Genomic DNA, 13,969 nt, shown 5'->3' on the forward strand with positions numbered 1-13,969 from the left:
AGTCCTTCCAAAAACCTGTCTTTCTCTTCACCTGTCATGACAAGGTGCATTAACAGTGATCGTTGCTACTTTCACCATCATAAACTTGACGTACTGCACATACATCTCTAGTTGACACATTAATAATCTTTCATTTTTCCCTATCATTCATCACTCATCATCAGCAAAATTCCTTCTTTACTCCATCAACAAGCGGTAAGTGACGACGACCATCATCCACTTGCATGGTGTAGTGCTGCCTTATACTTCCATCCCCTTTCTATTTCTTTATCTGCTTCTCTTCTTATATCTTCCTTTCCTCATCGTCTTAACAAGGAAAAGAAATAATGCTCAGTTGTAACTTAAAAATCACCCATCCATCCATCATCCAATCCTATGTTGCCCCATGAGGAGTGTAGGAGCCCTGGGGTAGGCAAGTTGGTCCTGCATTTAAGATGATAGCAACCAGCCTCACTCATCCCTGATTGGCATTACATGAGCGATAAACCTTGGCCAACCATCCCTTGGATATAAACCTACACAGGCTCAGTCCTATTGGAGCACCTTAATCACCCACTAAACCACCAGGTGCCATAATTTGGTTATATGGTTACCACCCAGCATAGTAAATGAATTCCTGGTGTACAAGAAACCATTTGGCTTGTCACTCAGTGTAGAGTCACCCATAAGCAGAAGGAAGAGGAAAGAATGAAGGAAAGACAGACAGAAGAGGCAATGTAAAGTCACCTGTAGGCAGAAGGAAGAGGAAAGAATGAAGGAAAGACAGACAAAAGAGGAAGGAAGGGAGGAAATGGCAGACACCCAAAGCAGCACTATATCGAGTAAGTGGATGGTGAGTGCCCCCACCTATCATCTTTCTGTTTTATGCCATGTGCTTTTGCTCAGGAGAGAAAAAAATACAGTATACTGTATAGGAAAGGTTTGTGGTAGGTGGGGGCGCTCACCATCCACTCATTCGACGTAGTGCTGCTCTTGGGTGACTGCCCTTTCCTTTCTTCTTTCCTTCCATCCATTTCTGTCTTCCTTTCCTTCATTCTTTCCTCCTCCTTATGCTACAGGCAACTCGACACTCCCTCATCTTTTTTTCCTTCATTCTTTCCTCTTCCTTCTGCCTATGGGTGACTCTATCCTAAGTGACAAGCCAAATGATTTCCTGTACACCAGGAAACCAATTACTACACTGGGTGATATCCATTTAACAAAATTATTGCGCCTGGTGGTTTAGCGGGTAATTAAGGCACTCCAGTCAGATAGAGCCATTGCAGATTTATGTCCAAGGGGTGGTTGGGGTTTCTTGCTCACATAATGCCACTCAAGGACAAGTGAAGCCGGTCACTGTCATATTAAATGTCACAATCAACTTGCCTAGCCCCGGGCTCCTACGCTCCTCATGGGGCAACACAGGATTAGATGATGATGATTATACAGGAAAGGCTGAAGCAATTATGGGTATTTGTGACACATTGTCTTAAATGGACAATGGTTTTTATTATGACAGTCTTAAAATCAATGGTTTTTTGATGACAAATTCTCTCTAAAACAATGGCTATTATGATGACACTGTCTTAAAAACAATGGGTATTATGATGACATTGTCTTAAAACAATGGCTATTATGATACCAGTTCCACAGATTTTCATCACAAAGCATCACACATAGCGTTTGTGATACTTAGATGCATAGGAGACATAGTGGTTTTAGAGACAGACTGTGAAATAATGCTGATTTTGTGTGTGTGGTGTGTTGGGGAGAGCATTTAGAGATTGTCTAGCATGTAGGACTTAATCTTGCTGGAGAGTCTCTTGTGCATGTGGAGTTTTGTTATTTGAGGGACATGTTCTGTGCTGGAGGTGGGGCTGTAGCCAACTCTGTGGCTAGAGTGAGGAGTGGTTGGAAGAGGTTCAGGGAGCTGTCGCCTCTCCTGACACTGAAAGGGCACTCCCTCCATGCTAAGGGATCTTTCTATGCAGCATGTGTTAGGAGTGTAATGCTGCATGGGAGTGGGACCTGGGCAGTAAAGAAGAAAAGCATAGGTTCAGATGTACAGAAATGACAATGGTTAGATGGATGTGTAGGGCATCCTTGAATTCAAGGCCTGGGGGGACTGGGATTGTGACTGAAGAGTTGAGAGTTAGGCTGGGACTGGAATGTATTGGTGCTGTGATGAGAAGGGGTTGACTGAGATGGTTTGGGCATGTTGAGAGGATGAAGGATGACAGTTGGGTGCAGAAGGTAAGAAGTGTGAACATCAGGGTAGGGTTGTGAGAGGCAGACCATAAAAGACCTGGGATGAGGTCATAGAATGTGTCCTCAGATATAAGGGACTGAACAGAGGGGCTGCCAGAGATAAAGCAGTGTGAAGATCCACCATTAGGTGACCAAAGCAGATGCATGTGAGTATGCTGGAGTTTTTATAAGCGATACAATATGCTACACACAAAATGAGGACTCGCTGTATTTTGAGAACAAAGTTCTGTTACTTTCCCTCAAAAAGTCAGTAGCAATGTGCTAACTGGCTAGAAATATTTAACTATGACCACTTAAAGGTTTTATTGATGTATTTTTTCTTTGAGGTATAGAATAATCAAATCATCAAATAGACTTAACAAATAAAGTACACCATAAATGATCATTGCTATTGTTGTTCTGCCCTCCCCCCAAACACCGTATATGATCGCTGCTATTGTCATTCTCCCTCCCCCCCCCCCATGGCAGTTGGACGGTCCAGAAACTGGAGGGTGGGGGGAGATGATATTGGGAAAACCAATCAACAGCATGCCCAATGAAATGGGCCACACACCCATTCACTCACCATTCAAGCCACAAAATATTGACTCACCTCACAGGCACATCATAAATAAATTATTATTACACAAAAATTAACTGATAAGGTTAACAATGTATGTAGCTGTGAGTTGTAAAACATGATCTTCATATCCTATAATTTAGTAACAGTACTCCGCTGTAACAAAGAAATTGCATGTTACTTCGTATCTTATATTTTAGTTAACAGTACACTGCTGTAACAAAGAAACAGCATGTTACTTCATATCCTATAATTTAGTTAACAATACTCTGCTGTAACTAAGAAACTGCATGTACAAATTTAGTGTTTCACCAATACAAGCTTGCAGTATACAGACTGTTGTATTAAAACTGATACAATATCCAGATGACAGACAGGGCCGTCTAATCTGTTCTTCACTGCAGAAATGGCTGTGCTGGCCAGAGTCAGGATGCAGTAGGGTCTCAGTCTTGGCCAAGGACATCTGCATAATTACGTCTAATGATAACTGGCACCGCTGACGTTGGCAAAACACTCTGTTCAGTGACCAGAGCGGTCACCAAGCTAGCTGGTGTGACATCATACACCAAGCTAACCACATTCAGATTCTGAGTTTCACGCCACTTGGCCAGCTGTCCACACTGTTGCCCTGATGGACCCCACACAACCTTGTCAGCATCACCTGTAAAGACAACAAATTATAAATGCTATACAAGGGCATCTCCAGGAATGCAAAAGCGGGTTCCCTCTGCTTGGAATACTAGGAATGTGTGTGTGCATGTGTACACATGCACACACACACTGACTGTACTATACAGGAAACTCTCAATTATTTAGCAGAGAGCAACCAGATGGGTGTCGGAATGTGATATACTGACAAAAATTGACATAATACCCTTCTCAAACCCCCAGAAGGCCCCAAAGGGAGTCTAACCCCCTATAAACCCTATAACTCCACTGAACAACTATTCAAACAGAAAAATTCCCTTGAGCATGTTAAATATTATTGTACTGTACATTACTGTACAATGTACTCTACACCCAACACCCAGGGGCAGTGTTAGGCAGGTTAGCAAGGTAGAAAAAAGGAGATAGGCAGACCTAACCAAGCATGAGGACAGACCGAGACAGGTGAGGCATGAATGATGGCAAATCGGAATACATTAGGAGGAATAAACTCACCAAAGTAGCTAGAGAATTTCTCAATATAGTAAATCTCATGTGGTTAGTGGAGTGGCAGTTATGGCCAGATATCATGTAAGCTTTATCACCATATCTTTGAGCTCCTCTGCCCACACCATAACATCACTGGTCTGTTGATGGTGGTATCACCTCAACACTGCCTGATCTAAATTCTGGTATTTTTGTCTGGCCATCTCTTTCCATTCAAGATGGGATTCTGTCCATATTCAGTCCAATACTGTTTTAGTTCTTGTGCCTTCCTGATGTCCTGTAGGGACACCAAAAAAACTCGGCTGCCTGACCCACTATCCATCCCTTGTCCAGTTTTCTGATATTTCCCACTTCTTTCTGAGAGAGAGAACCTTCCTGGGGTTCTTGGCTCGTGGAAATGCCATAGTGACATATGCCACCTAGACATGAGGCCAGCATGACATGCAGAATGACAGGGATGACATAAAACACAATGAACTCCATTGTAAGCACAGCTCCCATGTGACATTATAGTACTGGAGAGAGTTTGGAGCTGTGGCCTTGGGGGAGGGGATGGTAAATGATACACTGTCATCCATTTTAGGACATGATCATTCATTCATTCATCATCTAATCCAGTTTTGCCTCATGAGAAGCATAGGAGCCCGGGGCTAGGCAAGTTGGTCCTGACATTTAAAATGAGACTGACCAGCCTCACTCATCCCTAAGTGGCATTACTGAGCAATAAACCCCAACCACCCCTTGGATATTAACCTTCACTGGCTCAATCCAATTGGAGTGCCACAATTACTCACTAAACCACCAGGCACCATAATTTGGTTATATGGTTACCACCTGGCGTAGTACAGTAGGCCCTTGTTATCCATGGATTTAAGTTTCCACGGATCAAACTTATTTTAATACTGTACTATACACTACAACTTAATTTGAAATTGATGCGCAACATACACTTCTTTTGTCTCTACAGTTAGCATACCCGCACCCACAGGCATTCCTGCCACTCCGCCAGTCTTACTGTAAACACCAGGCAGTTCACTACTTGCGTTGTCATCGCCCTTCTCGAGTTTACAACTCTACTGTACTTTCATTGCGTAAGTGAAAAATGGCTCCCAAGAAACAAGTAAAGGATAAAAGCAATCCTTCTAAGCCAAAAAAGACAGCATAAGTTGTTATCACTGGCAGAGAAAATAGAGATTTTAGATACGCTGAAAAGTGGAATGTCATTGGCTGAGGTTGGGCACAAGGTCAGTCTTTTGGTGAGTGTTAACCCGCGGCGTCCCATCGACATACTTCCACGTCCTCACGTTTTGTCACTGCCAATCCCGTTGACGTATTTCAACGTCCTGCAATTGCAAGGTTCATAATTTCCACAATTTTCAAAATTCGTGCGAGATTTTCGATTCGCCCACCTACCCAAGCCTCCCCTACCTGCCGCCAGGCGGGCAGCGTCCCAGACCCCGCGTGACCCACGCTCGCCCTTGTCTCGGTCACTCACCTGTTAGCAGTGACCCAGGTCAGACATGGCGCGGAAAGGTCTCTCAGACGACGAAATAGCATCCGCCCTGGAGGCCTTCACTGGAGATAGTGATTCTCCACTTGATGATGATGTGATCGAGATTATGTCCAGCCAGAGGAAGAAATAACAAGCAGTGATGAGGAGGTCCCTTCGCCCCGGAAAAAGCGGTATGTGACATATCATAAGGCAAGGGAAGGCCAGCCTGCACCCAAACCACCTGCACGGACCTCTCTCCATCCCCTAGAGAGAGATTCTGATGAGGACGAGGACGGCGGCTTAGGACGTGATGTTGCCTCGTGGTTGGGGAAGGAAAAAATCTCACCCTGAGGATCAGAAGGTGGGGCCAGAAGGCAAGCGCGGGGTGAAAGGGAAAGTGGTGTGGCGGGAGTGCGGGGTGAAAGGGAAAGTGGTGTGAGGGAGGCAGCATGAGCACGTGGTGCACGTAGGCCTAGGGGAGAGGAGGTGGAGCCACTCCCCAGCATGTCTTTTGCCACACAATATTCCCAAACTTCCTCCCCACAGCCCCAGGATGTGGGGAAAGGAAGGAAAGGGAAGGGAAAGGGTAAAGGAAAAGGGAGAGGGAAGAGAAGTGCGAGTGATGAAAGGCGCCGCTCTCCACCTCCCCAACCTCCCCCACCACCACCAATGTTGCGTTGTGCCTTCAGCCGTGTTTCAGAGAGTACCATAACTTCCTACACTACTGAAACTGTGTGGGATGGCGATATGACGCTCAGTATAATGGTAAGGCCAGTCAGTATTTTCTAAGTCTTATATAAAGTTGAAATGGGTGTAATGTTTGCAGGAAAGTAATGTATAAGTTGAGAAATAGTGTAAGTTGAAAGAAGTGATATCAAAACTACACCCACTGTGTAAATCTGCGAAAATCTGACGCTCAGTATAACACTCTGGTCAGTAAATATGTGATAGCAAGAATATAAAGTGGAAACGGGTGTAATGTTAGCATGAATAAAACGTATAAGTTGAAAAATAGTGTAAGTTGTAATAATTGATGTCACGAGTACACCCACTGTGTAAATCTGCGAAAATATTACGCTCAGTAGAACATTCTGGTCAGTAAGTATGTGATAGGAATTATATAAAGTGGAAAAGGTTGTAATGTTAGTAGTAAGGTAATTTATAAGTTGAATACTAGTGTAAGATGAAACAAATGATATCGCGATAACACTCACAGTAAGTACGCGATAATATGACGCTCAGTTGAATCGTAAGGTCTGAAATTATGTGATATCAATTATATCAAGTGTAAACATGTGCAATGTTAGTGGAGAATTATTATATAAGTACAAAAATAGGTTGTAAGTAGAAATAGTAGTCATAGCGACTTCACCGTGTGTGTTATTATGCCCTATTATTATGCTAAATATTTACGTAAGGCCTGAAACTATCTCAAAACAGTTCTCTAAAGTTGAAAAGTGTATAATGTTATTAGGAAAGTATTTTGTAAGTAGAAAAAACACAATACGAGTTAAAACAACAGTCACAGCGAGTTCACTCACTACGTAAATAAGCGCTAACATTACGCTAAATGTTATCGAAAGGCCTGTGAATACGTAAAACAGTTCAATAAAATGTAAAATGGTATAATGTTACTGTAAAAGTATTATGTAAGTAGAAAAAATGATATGTATCATGATTCTGGAATGTTAGCGATTCATCGTGACCAGTCTGCCCGATTTTGCTCGTTTCGCACGATGGTACAATGCTTATTTCAGCTCTATTTTTGTATAAAATCCAATTTACTCTTTTATCACATGTTTTTATGTTTGTAATAAATACATATTTACTTACTTCTTAGTGTGACTGGTAAAATATATGGTAGAATACTCACTGATAGGGTTAGGCATATGACAGAGGAGCTAGTTGGAGAAGAACAAGGGGGATTTAGGAAGGGAAAAGGGTGTGTAGATCAGATGTTTGTTCTAAGATGTTTAGTGAAGAAGTATCTAGAGAAGGGAAGGAAAGTGTACGCTGCCTTCATGGACTTGGAGAAAGCTTATGACAGAATAGATAGGAAAGGTATGTGGAAGGTATTAAGAATATATGGAGTGGAGGGGAAATTGTTGAGTGCTGTGAAGAGTATGTACGAGGGAGCTAGGGCTACGGTGCGAGTGGATGGTGAGCTGAGTGAGTTCTTTGATCTCAATGTGGGACTGAAACAGGGGTGTGTAATGTCTCCATGGCTGTTTAATATATATATGGATGGGGTCGTAAAGGAGGTACAAGGTAGGGCAGTGGATGTGGGGGTGGCCCTAATGAATGAGGGTGAGATTTGGAAGCTTCTGGTGTTGCTGTTTGCTGATGATACAGTATTGTTGAGTGAAGATGAATGGGAGTTGCAAGGTTTGGTGAATGAATTTGGGACAGTGTGTAGGAGGAGGAAGCTGAAAGTTAATGTAAACAAAAGTAAAGTTATGGTGTTTGAGAGGAATGAAGTCACAGAGTGTGCAGTGAGGTTGGATGGTGAGGATATGGAGAATGTGAGTGCATTCAAGTACTTGGGTAGTGTGATGAGTAAGGATGGAACTTTGGGGGATGAAGTACGTGAAAGGGTACAGCAGGGAAGGAAGGTTGTTGGCACACTGAAAGCAGTGATGAGAAATAGGGAGGTGAGTATGGAAGTTAAGAAGTCACTGCATGATGGTATTGTGATCCCTACCCTGACGTAAGGAAGCAAGGCGTGGACCTTGCAAGAGGGGAACAAGTCAAGAGTGAGAGCAGTGGAAATGAGTTACTTGAGAGGAGCATGTGGAGTGACATGGAGGAACAGGTTGACGAATGAAGAAGTGAAGGAACGTTGTGGGGTAGATGTGGATGTGGTTGAAAAGATTAGGAGAAATACACTGAGGTGGTTTGGACATGTGGAGAGGATGGAGAATGAAAGACTGACTAAGAGGGTGTATGTAGGTGAGGTGGAGGGAGGGAGAGGGAGGGGTAGACCGAGGATGAGGTGGAGGGATGGAGTTGAGAGGTATATGAGGGAGGGGGGAGTGAGTTGGGGGGAGGGGAGTCAAATGGTGGGTGACAGAGTGACTTGGAGGCGTTTTGTCTGCGGCCACCCTTTGCGGGATTAGGGCGTCGGGCTATAGATAGATAGATAGATAGACTTACTTTCATTGGTTTCCCAGACTTATAATACCATAGAAAACGTTAGAGGCTCAGACCACCTACAGAGAACACGGTGCCAGGTGTGACCAAGGCATACCTGTTTAGGGCAATTATGGACCCCAGGGAACAATTTCTTCATGACTGACCATTGTTTCTGACCAAAAGCAAAAGTTTTAGCAAAAAAAATTTGGGTCCAAAAATGGTCGGGATTGGGGGGTACCAGTGGTGAGAAAGTGGTCGGGACGGGGCGGGTTAATATGTATTTGTAATATTTTAAAGTATGTTTTTATTTTTTCAGGCATGTGCTTAGCTTATGTGGAACTAATAAGCCATTTTGTGATGATGAGTATCTGTGGACTTTGCCTTCTGCGGGTGTCTCTGGAACCTAACCCCCACGGATAACAAGGGTCTACTGTGTGTATATATGTGTGTATATATACACACACACACACACACACACACACACACACACACACACACACACACACACACACACACACACACACACACACACACACACACACACACAGATCTATCCGCTATACAATCCATCGCTATACAGTACCCTGCTTTAATTATGTGAAAAAATTAATACCCTTCCCCATCTATCAGTGTCCAGTCCCCAGTTATCCAAGTTTTTTTTTTTTTTTTTTTTTTTTTGTACCAAACAAACAATGGAGAGGAGAAAGTGTGAGAGAATGGGAGTATGGATGGGGTATATGTGCAGGAGTGTGAGAATGAGAGGGCAAAGGAAGGAGTATGTATAGTTGTGAGTAAGAGATGGAAGAAGAACATAAGACAGTATGGATCAGTTGGGTCAAGGATTGTGTGGGTAAAGTTGAAAGTTGGAATACAAATGTGGGCGATTGTGTGTGTGTATGCGCCAACGCAAGATCGTGCTAGAAGAGTGAGAGAAGAGTTCTGGACAAATGTAGAAGTGTGCATGGAAAAGTTTGGAAGGAATGAGAGAGTGTTTTTGATTGGTGATATGAATGGTAAAGTTGGGAATGTGAAGGTGGATGGAATAGTTGGTGAGTGGGGTGTGCCTGCTGAGATAGATGAGAATGGGAGTGTGTTAGTGGACATTTGTGCTGGGAGGGGGTTGGTGATAGCCAATACCCTCTTCAGGCATAAAATGATCCATAGGTATACATGGCAAGTGATGAGAAGGGTGGGTGGTGAACTGAATGAAAGGAAGGCAATGATTGATTATGTGTGTGTGGATGAAAAGATGCAAAGATGTGTAATGGATGCAAGAGCTTATAGAGGTTGGGGGAGTGGACTTTCTGACCACTACTTGGTGGTGGCCAGAATTAGGATTCAAGTAAGATGGAGGAATAGAAGAAGGGAAAGACGAGAGGAAGGAGTAGTTGCAAGGAGAGTGGAAAGGTTACAAGAGGATGAGAAAAAGGCAGAGTATAAGAGAGAAGTGGAGGAACGATTGGGCAAATATGAATTGGAGCAGATGGGAGACGTGGAAGGTGTGTGTAGGATATTTACAGAAGAAATATGTGCAGCACGTGATGTGGTGAGTGGAAGGAAGAGAAGACGGAGGGGGGTGCAAGGAACAGCGTGGTGGAATTGAGAGGTGAGACTGGCTGTGGCACAAAAGAAGAAAGGATACAATGAATTGATGAGAAATAGGGGCGTGGAAGAAGTTGAGAGGCAGAAGAGAGAGTTATATGTAGAAAGAAAGAGAGAGGTGAAAAGATTAGTAAGAGAGAGTAAGAAGAGAGTGGATGAGGAATTTGGAAGGAATTTGAGGGTAAAGTGGAGGGACTGTAAGAAAATGTTCTGGAAAGAGGTGAAAAGAGTAAGACAGGATGGAAGTGAAGTTGGCAGGGGAGTGAAAGATAAAAATGGTAGATTACTAGTGGAGAAGGGAGAAAAAGTGGGCAGATGGAGAGAACACTTTAAGGAATTGTTGAACATAGAGGATGGAAGTAATGCGAGTATAAGTGGCTTGGGAATGGCTGGGAGAAGGAGGGAGGTGAGAAGACAGGAAGAAATCAGTAGGATAGAAGTTGTGGAAGCAATGAAGAAAGTTAAATCGGGGAAAGCCCCAGGAATTGATGGAGTGTGTGGTGAAATGCTGAAGCATGGGGGAGAGATAGTAGTAGAATGGATGTGGAAGATGTGCAGATTGGCCTGGGAGGAAGGTAGAGTCTCGGAGGATTGGAAGTCAGGTATAATTATTCTCTTGTACAAAGGAATAGGGGAAAAAGAAGTGTGTGGTAATCATAGGGGAATTTGTCTTCTTAGTATAATAGGAAAAGTGTATGGTAGGATACTTATTGACAGAGTTAGAGAAAGAACAGAGAAATTAGTTGGAGAAGAACAGGGAGGCTTTAGGAAGGGAAGAGGTTGTGTATATCAGATATTCATTCTTAGATCTTTAGTGGAAAAGTTTCTAGAGAAGGGAAAGAAGTTGTATGCGGCTTTCATGGATTTGGAGAAAGCTTATGACAGGGTGCATAGACAAGGATTGTGGAAAGTGTTAAGAATATATGGAGTAGATGGGAAGTTGTTGAATGCTGTGAAGAGTATGTACGATGGTGTGAAGGCTGCAGGGCGTGTGGATGGTGAACTAAGTGAATTTTTCTCTTTGAAAGGTGGGTTGAAACAGGGATGTGTCATGTCTCCATGGTTGTTCAATCTGTACATGGATGGGGAAATAAAAGAGGTACAAGGTAGGGTAGTGGATGTTGGAGTGGCCCTGGTGAGAGAGGATAGTGTTTGGAAACTCCCTGTACTGTTCTTTGCAGATGATACTGTGTTGTTGAGTGAAGACGAAGGGGAGCTGCAAGGCTTGGTGGATGAGTTTGGGAGAGTGTGTAAGAAACAGAATCTAAAGGTGAATGTAGGGAAGAGTAAAGTGATGGTCTTTGAGAGAGGTAAGTCAGTGAATGTACAGCGAGGCTGGATGGCGAGGAATTGGAAAATGTGAGTACGTTTAAGTACTTGGGTAGTGTGATGACTAAAGATGGAGGTTTGGAGGGTGAAGTGCTTGAAAGGGTACAGCAGGGAAGAAAGGTTGCTGATTCTTTGAAAGCAGTGATAAGAAACAGGGAAGTGAGCATGGAAGTGAAAAAGTTACTACATGACAGTATTGTGATACCAACTCTAACGTATGGAAGTGAAGCTTGGACGTTGTTGGAAGGACACAAGTCAAGAGTGAGAGCAGTGGAAATGAGTTATTTAAGAGGAGCCTGTGGAGTCACATGGAGAGATAGGCTGACGAATGAGAATATAAAGGAGCGTTGTGGTGTGGATGTGGATGTGATAGGAAGCGTTATGAGGAACACACTGAGGTGGTTTGGCCATGTGGAAAGGATGGAGGGTGAAAGACTGACGAAGAGAGTGTAAATGAGTGAGGTGGAGGGGGGAAGAGGGAGGGGGAGGCCGAGGATGAGATGGAGGGATGTGGTGGAGAGGTATATGAGAGAGGGGGGTGTGAGTTGGGAGCAGGGCAGTGAAATGGCGGGGTACAGGGCGACTTGGAGGCAATTTGTTTGTGGCCACCCCAAACGGGATTGAGGCGTCTGGCAGTAGGTACAGTAAACCCTCATTATACAATGCTTCTTTGTACGATATTTCGCTTATAGAACGTCAAAATTTTAGTACCCTATGCCCACTATACAATGGGAACGATTTGCAACAACGATGGATCATCCACGGCTCAGTGAACAGCGAATGTGCAAACGCCACAAAAACGTCCTCACACTGTCGGCATTAGACCACACACACTTGTCCACCGGTCCAGCCTCATTAGCTAGCCCTGCCCAGCCAGGCAGTTCTGACATTGATGAGTGAGGGCTGTGAGTCCCTGTGACTGTGAGGCCGAGTCGGGACAATTCGCCGTCAGGACGATTCCCCATCATTTATTTACGTATCAGTTTATTTAGCAAGTACACTAGTTTTTTAATTATGTAAGTTATAAAAGTGATGGTGGTTTATTGTTTATATAGTAAATGTAAAATATGGCCTCAAATCACGGGCATTAAATGAAAAATAATAATATATTGAAATGTGAATCAGCTGATTTATGATCGATCCTTCATCTTAGCATAAGGCTACATACGAGACATTGGCATTTATATAAATGCCTAATTACCTTAAGTGAACGATCGGCATACTTTTGAATTATACAAATAATTTTCATGTTACGTCAATATAAATGTTTCGGGATATTTTGCCTTCAAGTCAATTCGCCATCACAACAGTAACAAGACAATTCGCCATCGGGACTTTTCGTCGTCAGGATGATTCCCCGTCGTTTATTTTCATATCAGTTTATTTAGGAAGTACACTAGTTTTTTAGTACTGTACTTGTACCTCTTCAAAGTCGTTTTAAAATATACACAGGATGTTGTAGTACCAATGGAAATTAATGAAAACAGCTGTGGGTGATGCTAGAACATAATTCAAAGTCAACTACAGCAAGGTAGAAAAAAGTTAAATACAGTATTGTCTAAAAGTGCAACTTACAAATGATATCCAAAGCCAATGCTATTGAATGAAAATAGACTTTGATAGATCCCCCTAAGAATCAGTTATTAAAGTATCAGTTAATCAGTAATAAGTATATTTACAGAACGACGGGGAACGCCCATATTATGACGACGAATTGTCGACTTCATGGCGAATTGTCTAGGAACCACATAAACAACCGTTGCTTGCTTCAGTAAAGGTAAGATCTGCTGTATACTGTAGTTTTCATGCTTTTTTTTGTTTATTCACTATTAATGTGTTACTTTAAATGTTTAAACATAAGGATATTTCATGTATGTGAGTGCTAAGGTGTGTGTATGTGAGAGTTTAGGCACGTCTGGGAACGTATCCCCATTGACTCCATGTTATAATGGGATTGCTATACGATGGATTGCTTTACGATGGGGTTTTCAGGAACGGAACCCCATCGTATAATGAGGGTTTACTGTAGTAGATAGTAGTAGTACCAATTTTGATATTTCAGATGTAAATTTTGTGTTTAGTTTGATTTATAAAATGTTTTTACACTTAATGTGTTTTAGTCATAGGTAGGGTGAACACTCATATTTGGGTACAGTTTATTAAGTGATTTTTTTCTGAACATTTTTAATTTTATATTTGGGTTTAGGTGAGTTATAAACTGTTTTTTGGCTTAGTTTAGCTTGTTTTAAAGATATTTGGGGGTTTAGGTGAGCTAGAAACTTGTTTTTAGACTCATTTGGGTGGGTTTTGGACTTGACTGGGGGGAGAATCCCAAGGCTCCCAAACACATCCCTATACAGTAGATGCTCGTTTTAACGAACACCAATTTAGCGGAAGCCCAAGATAATAGAATTATTTTTTTCCGATATTTTTGCCCATTTTAATGGAAAATTTCC

At 42.7% G+C, this 13,969-nt stretch overlaps 1 protein-coding gene across 3 annotated transcripts in view; it reads right to left on the reverse strand.

The window, feature by feature from the left end:
• Positions 1-1,911: 1,911 nt before the first annotated feature.
• Positions 1,912-13,969, reverse strand: part of LOC145411442 (translation initiation factor eIF2B subunit delta-like) — a 28,934-nt gene continuing 16,876 nt past the window's right edge. For all 3 annotated transcript variants that reach the window (XM_080281484.1, XM_080281482.1, XM_080281483.1), the window contains exon 7: positions 1,912-3,467. In XM_080281484.1, the coding sequence (XP_080137610.1) occupies positions 3,250-3,467 (218 nt within the window). In that variant the 3' untranslated portion in view covers positions 1,912-3,249. The remainder of the gene's footprint in view (positions 3,468-13,969) is intronic.

This window comes from Coenobita brevimanus, chromosome 89 (assembly GCF_032717465.1).
Source record: "Coenobita brevimanus isolate Jiangsu-jjx chromosome 89, ASM3271746v2, whole genome shotgun sequence".
NCBI lineage: Eukaryota > Metazoa > Arthropoda > Malacostraca > Decapoda > Coenobitidae > Coenobita > Coenobita brevimanus.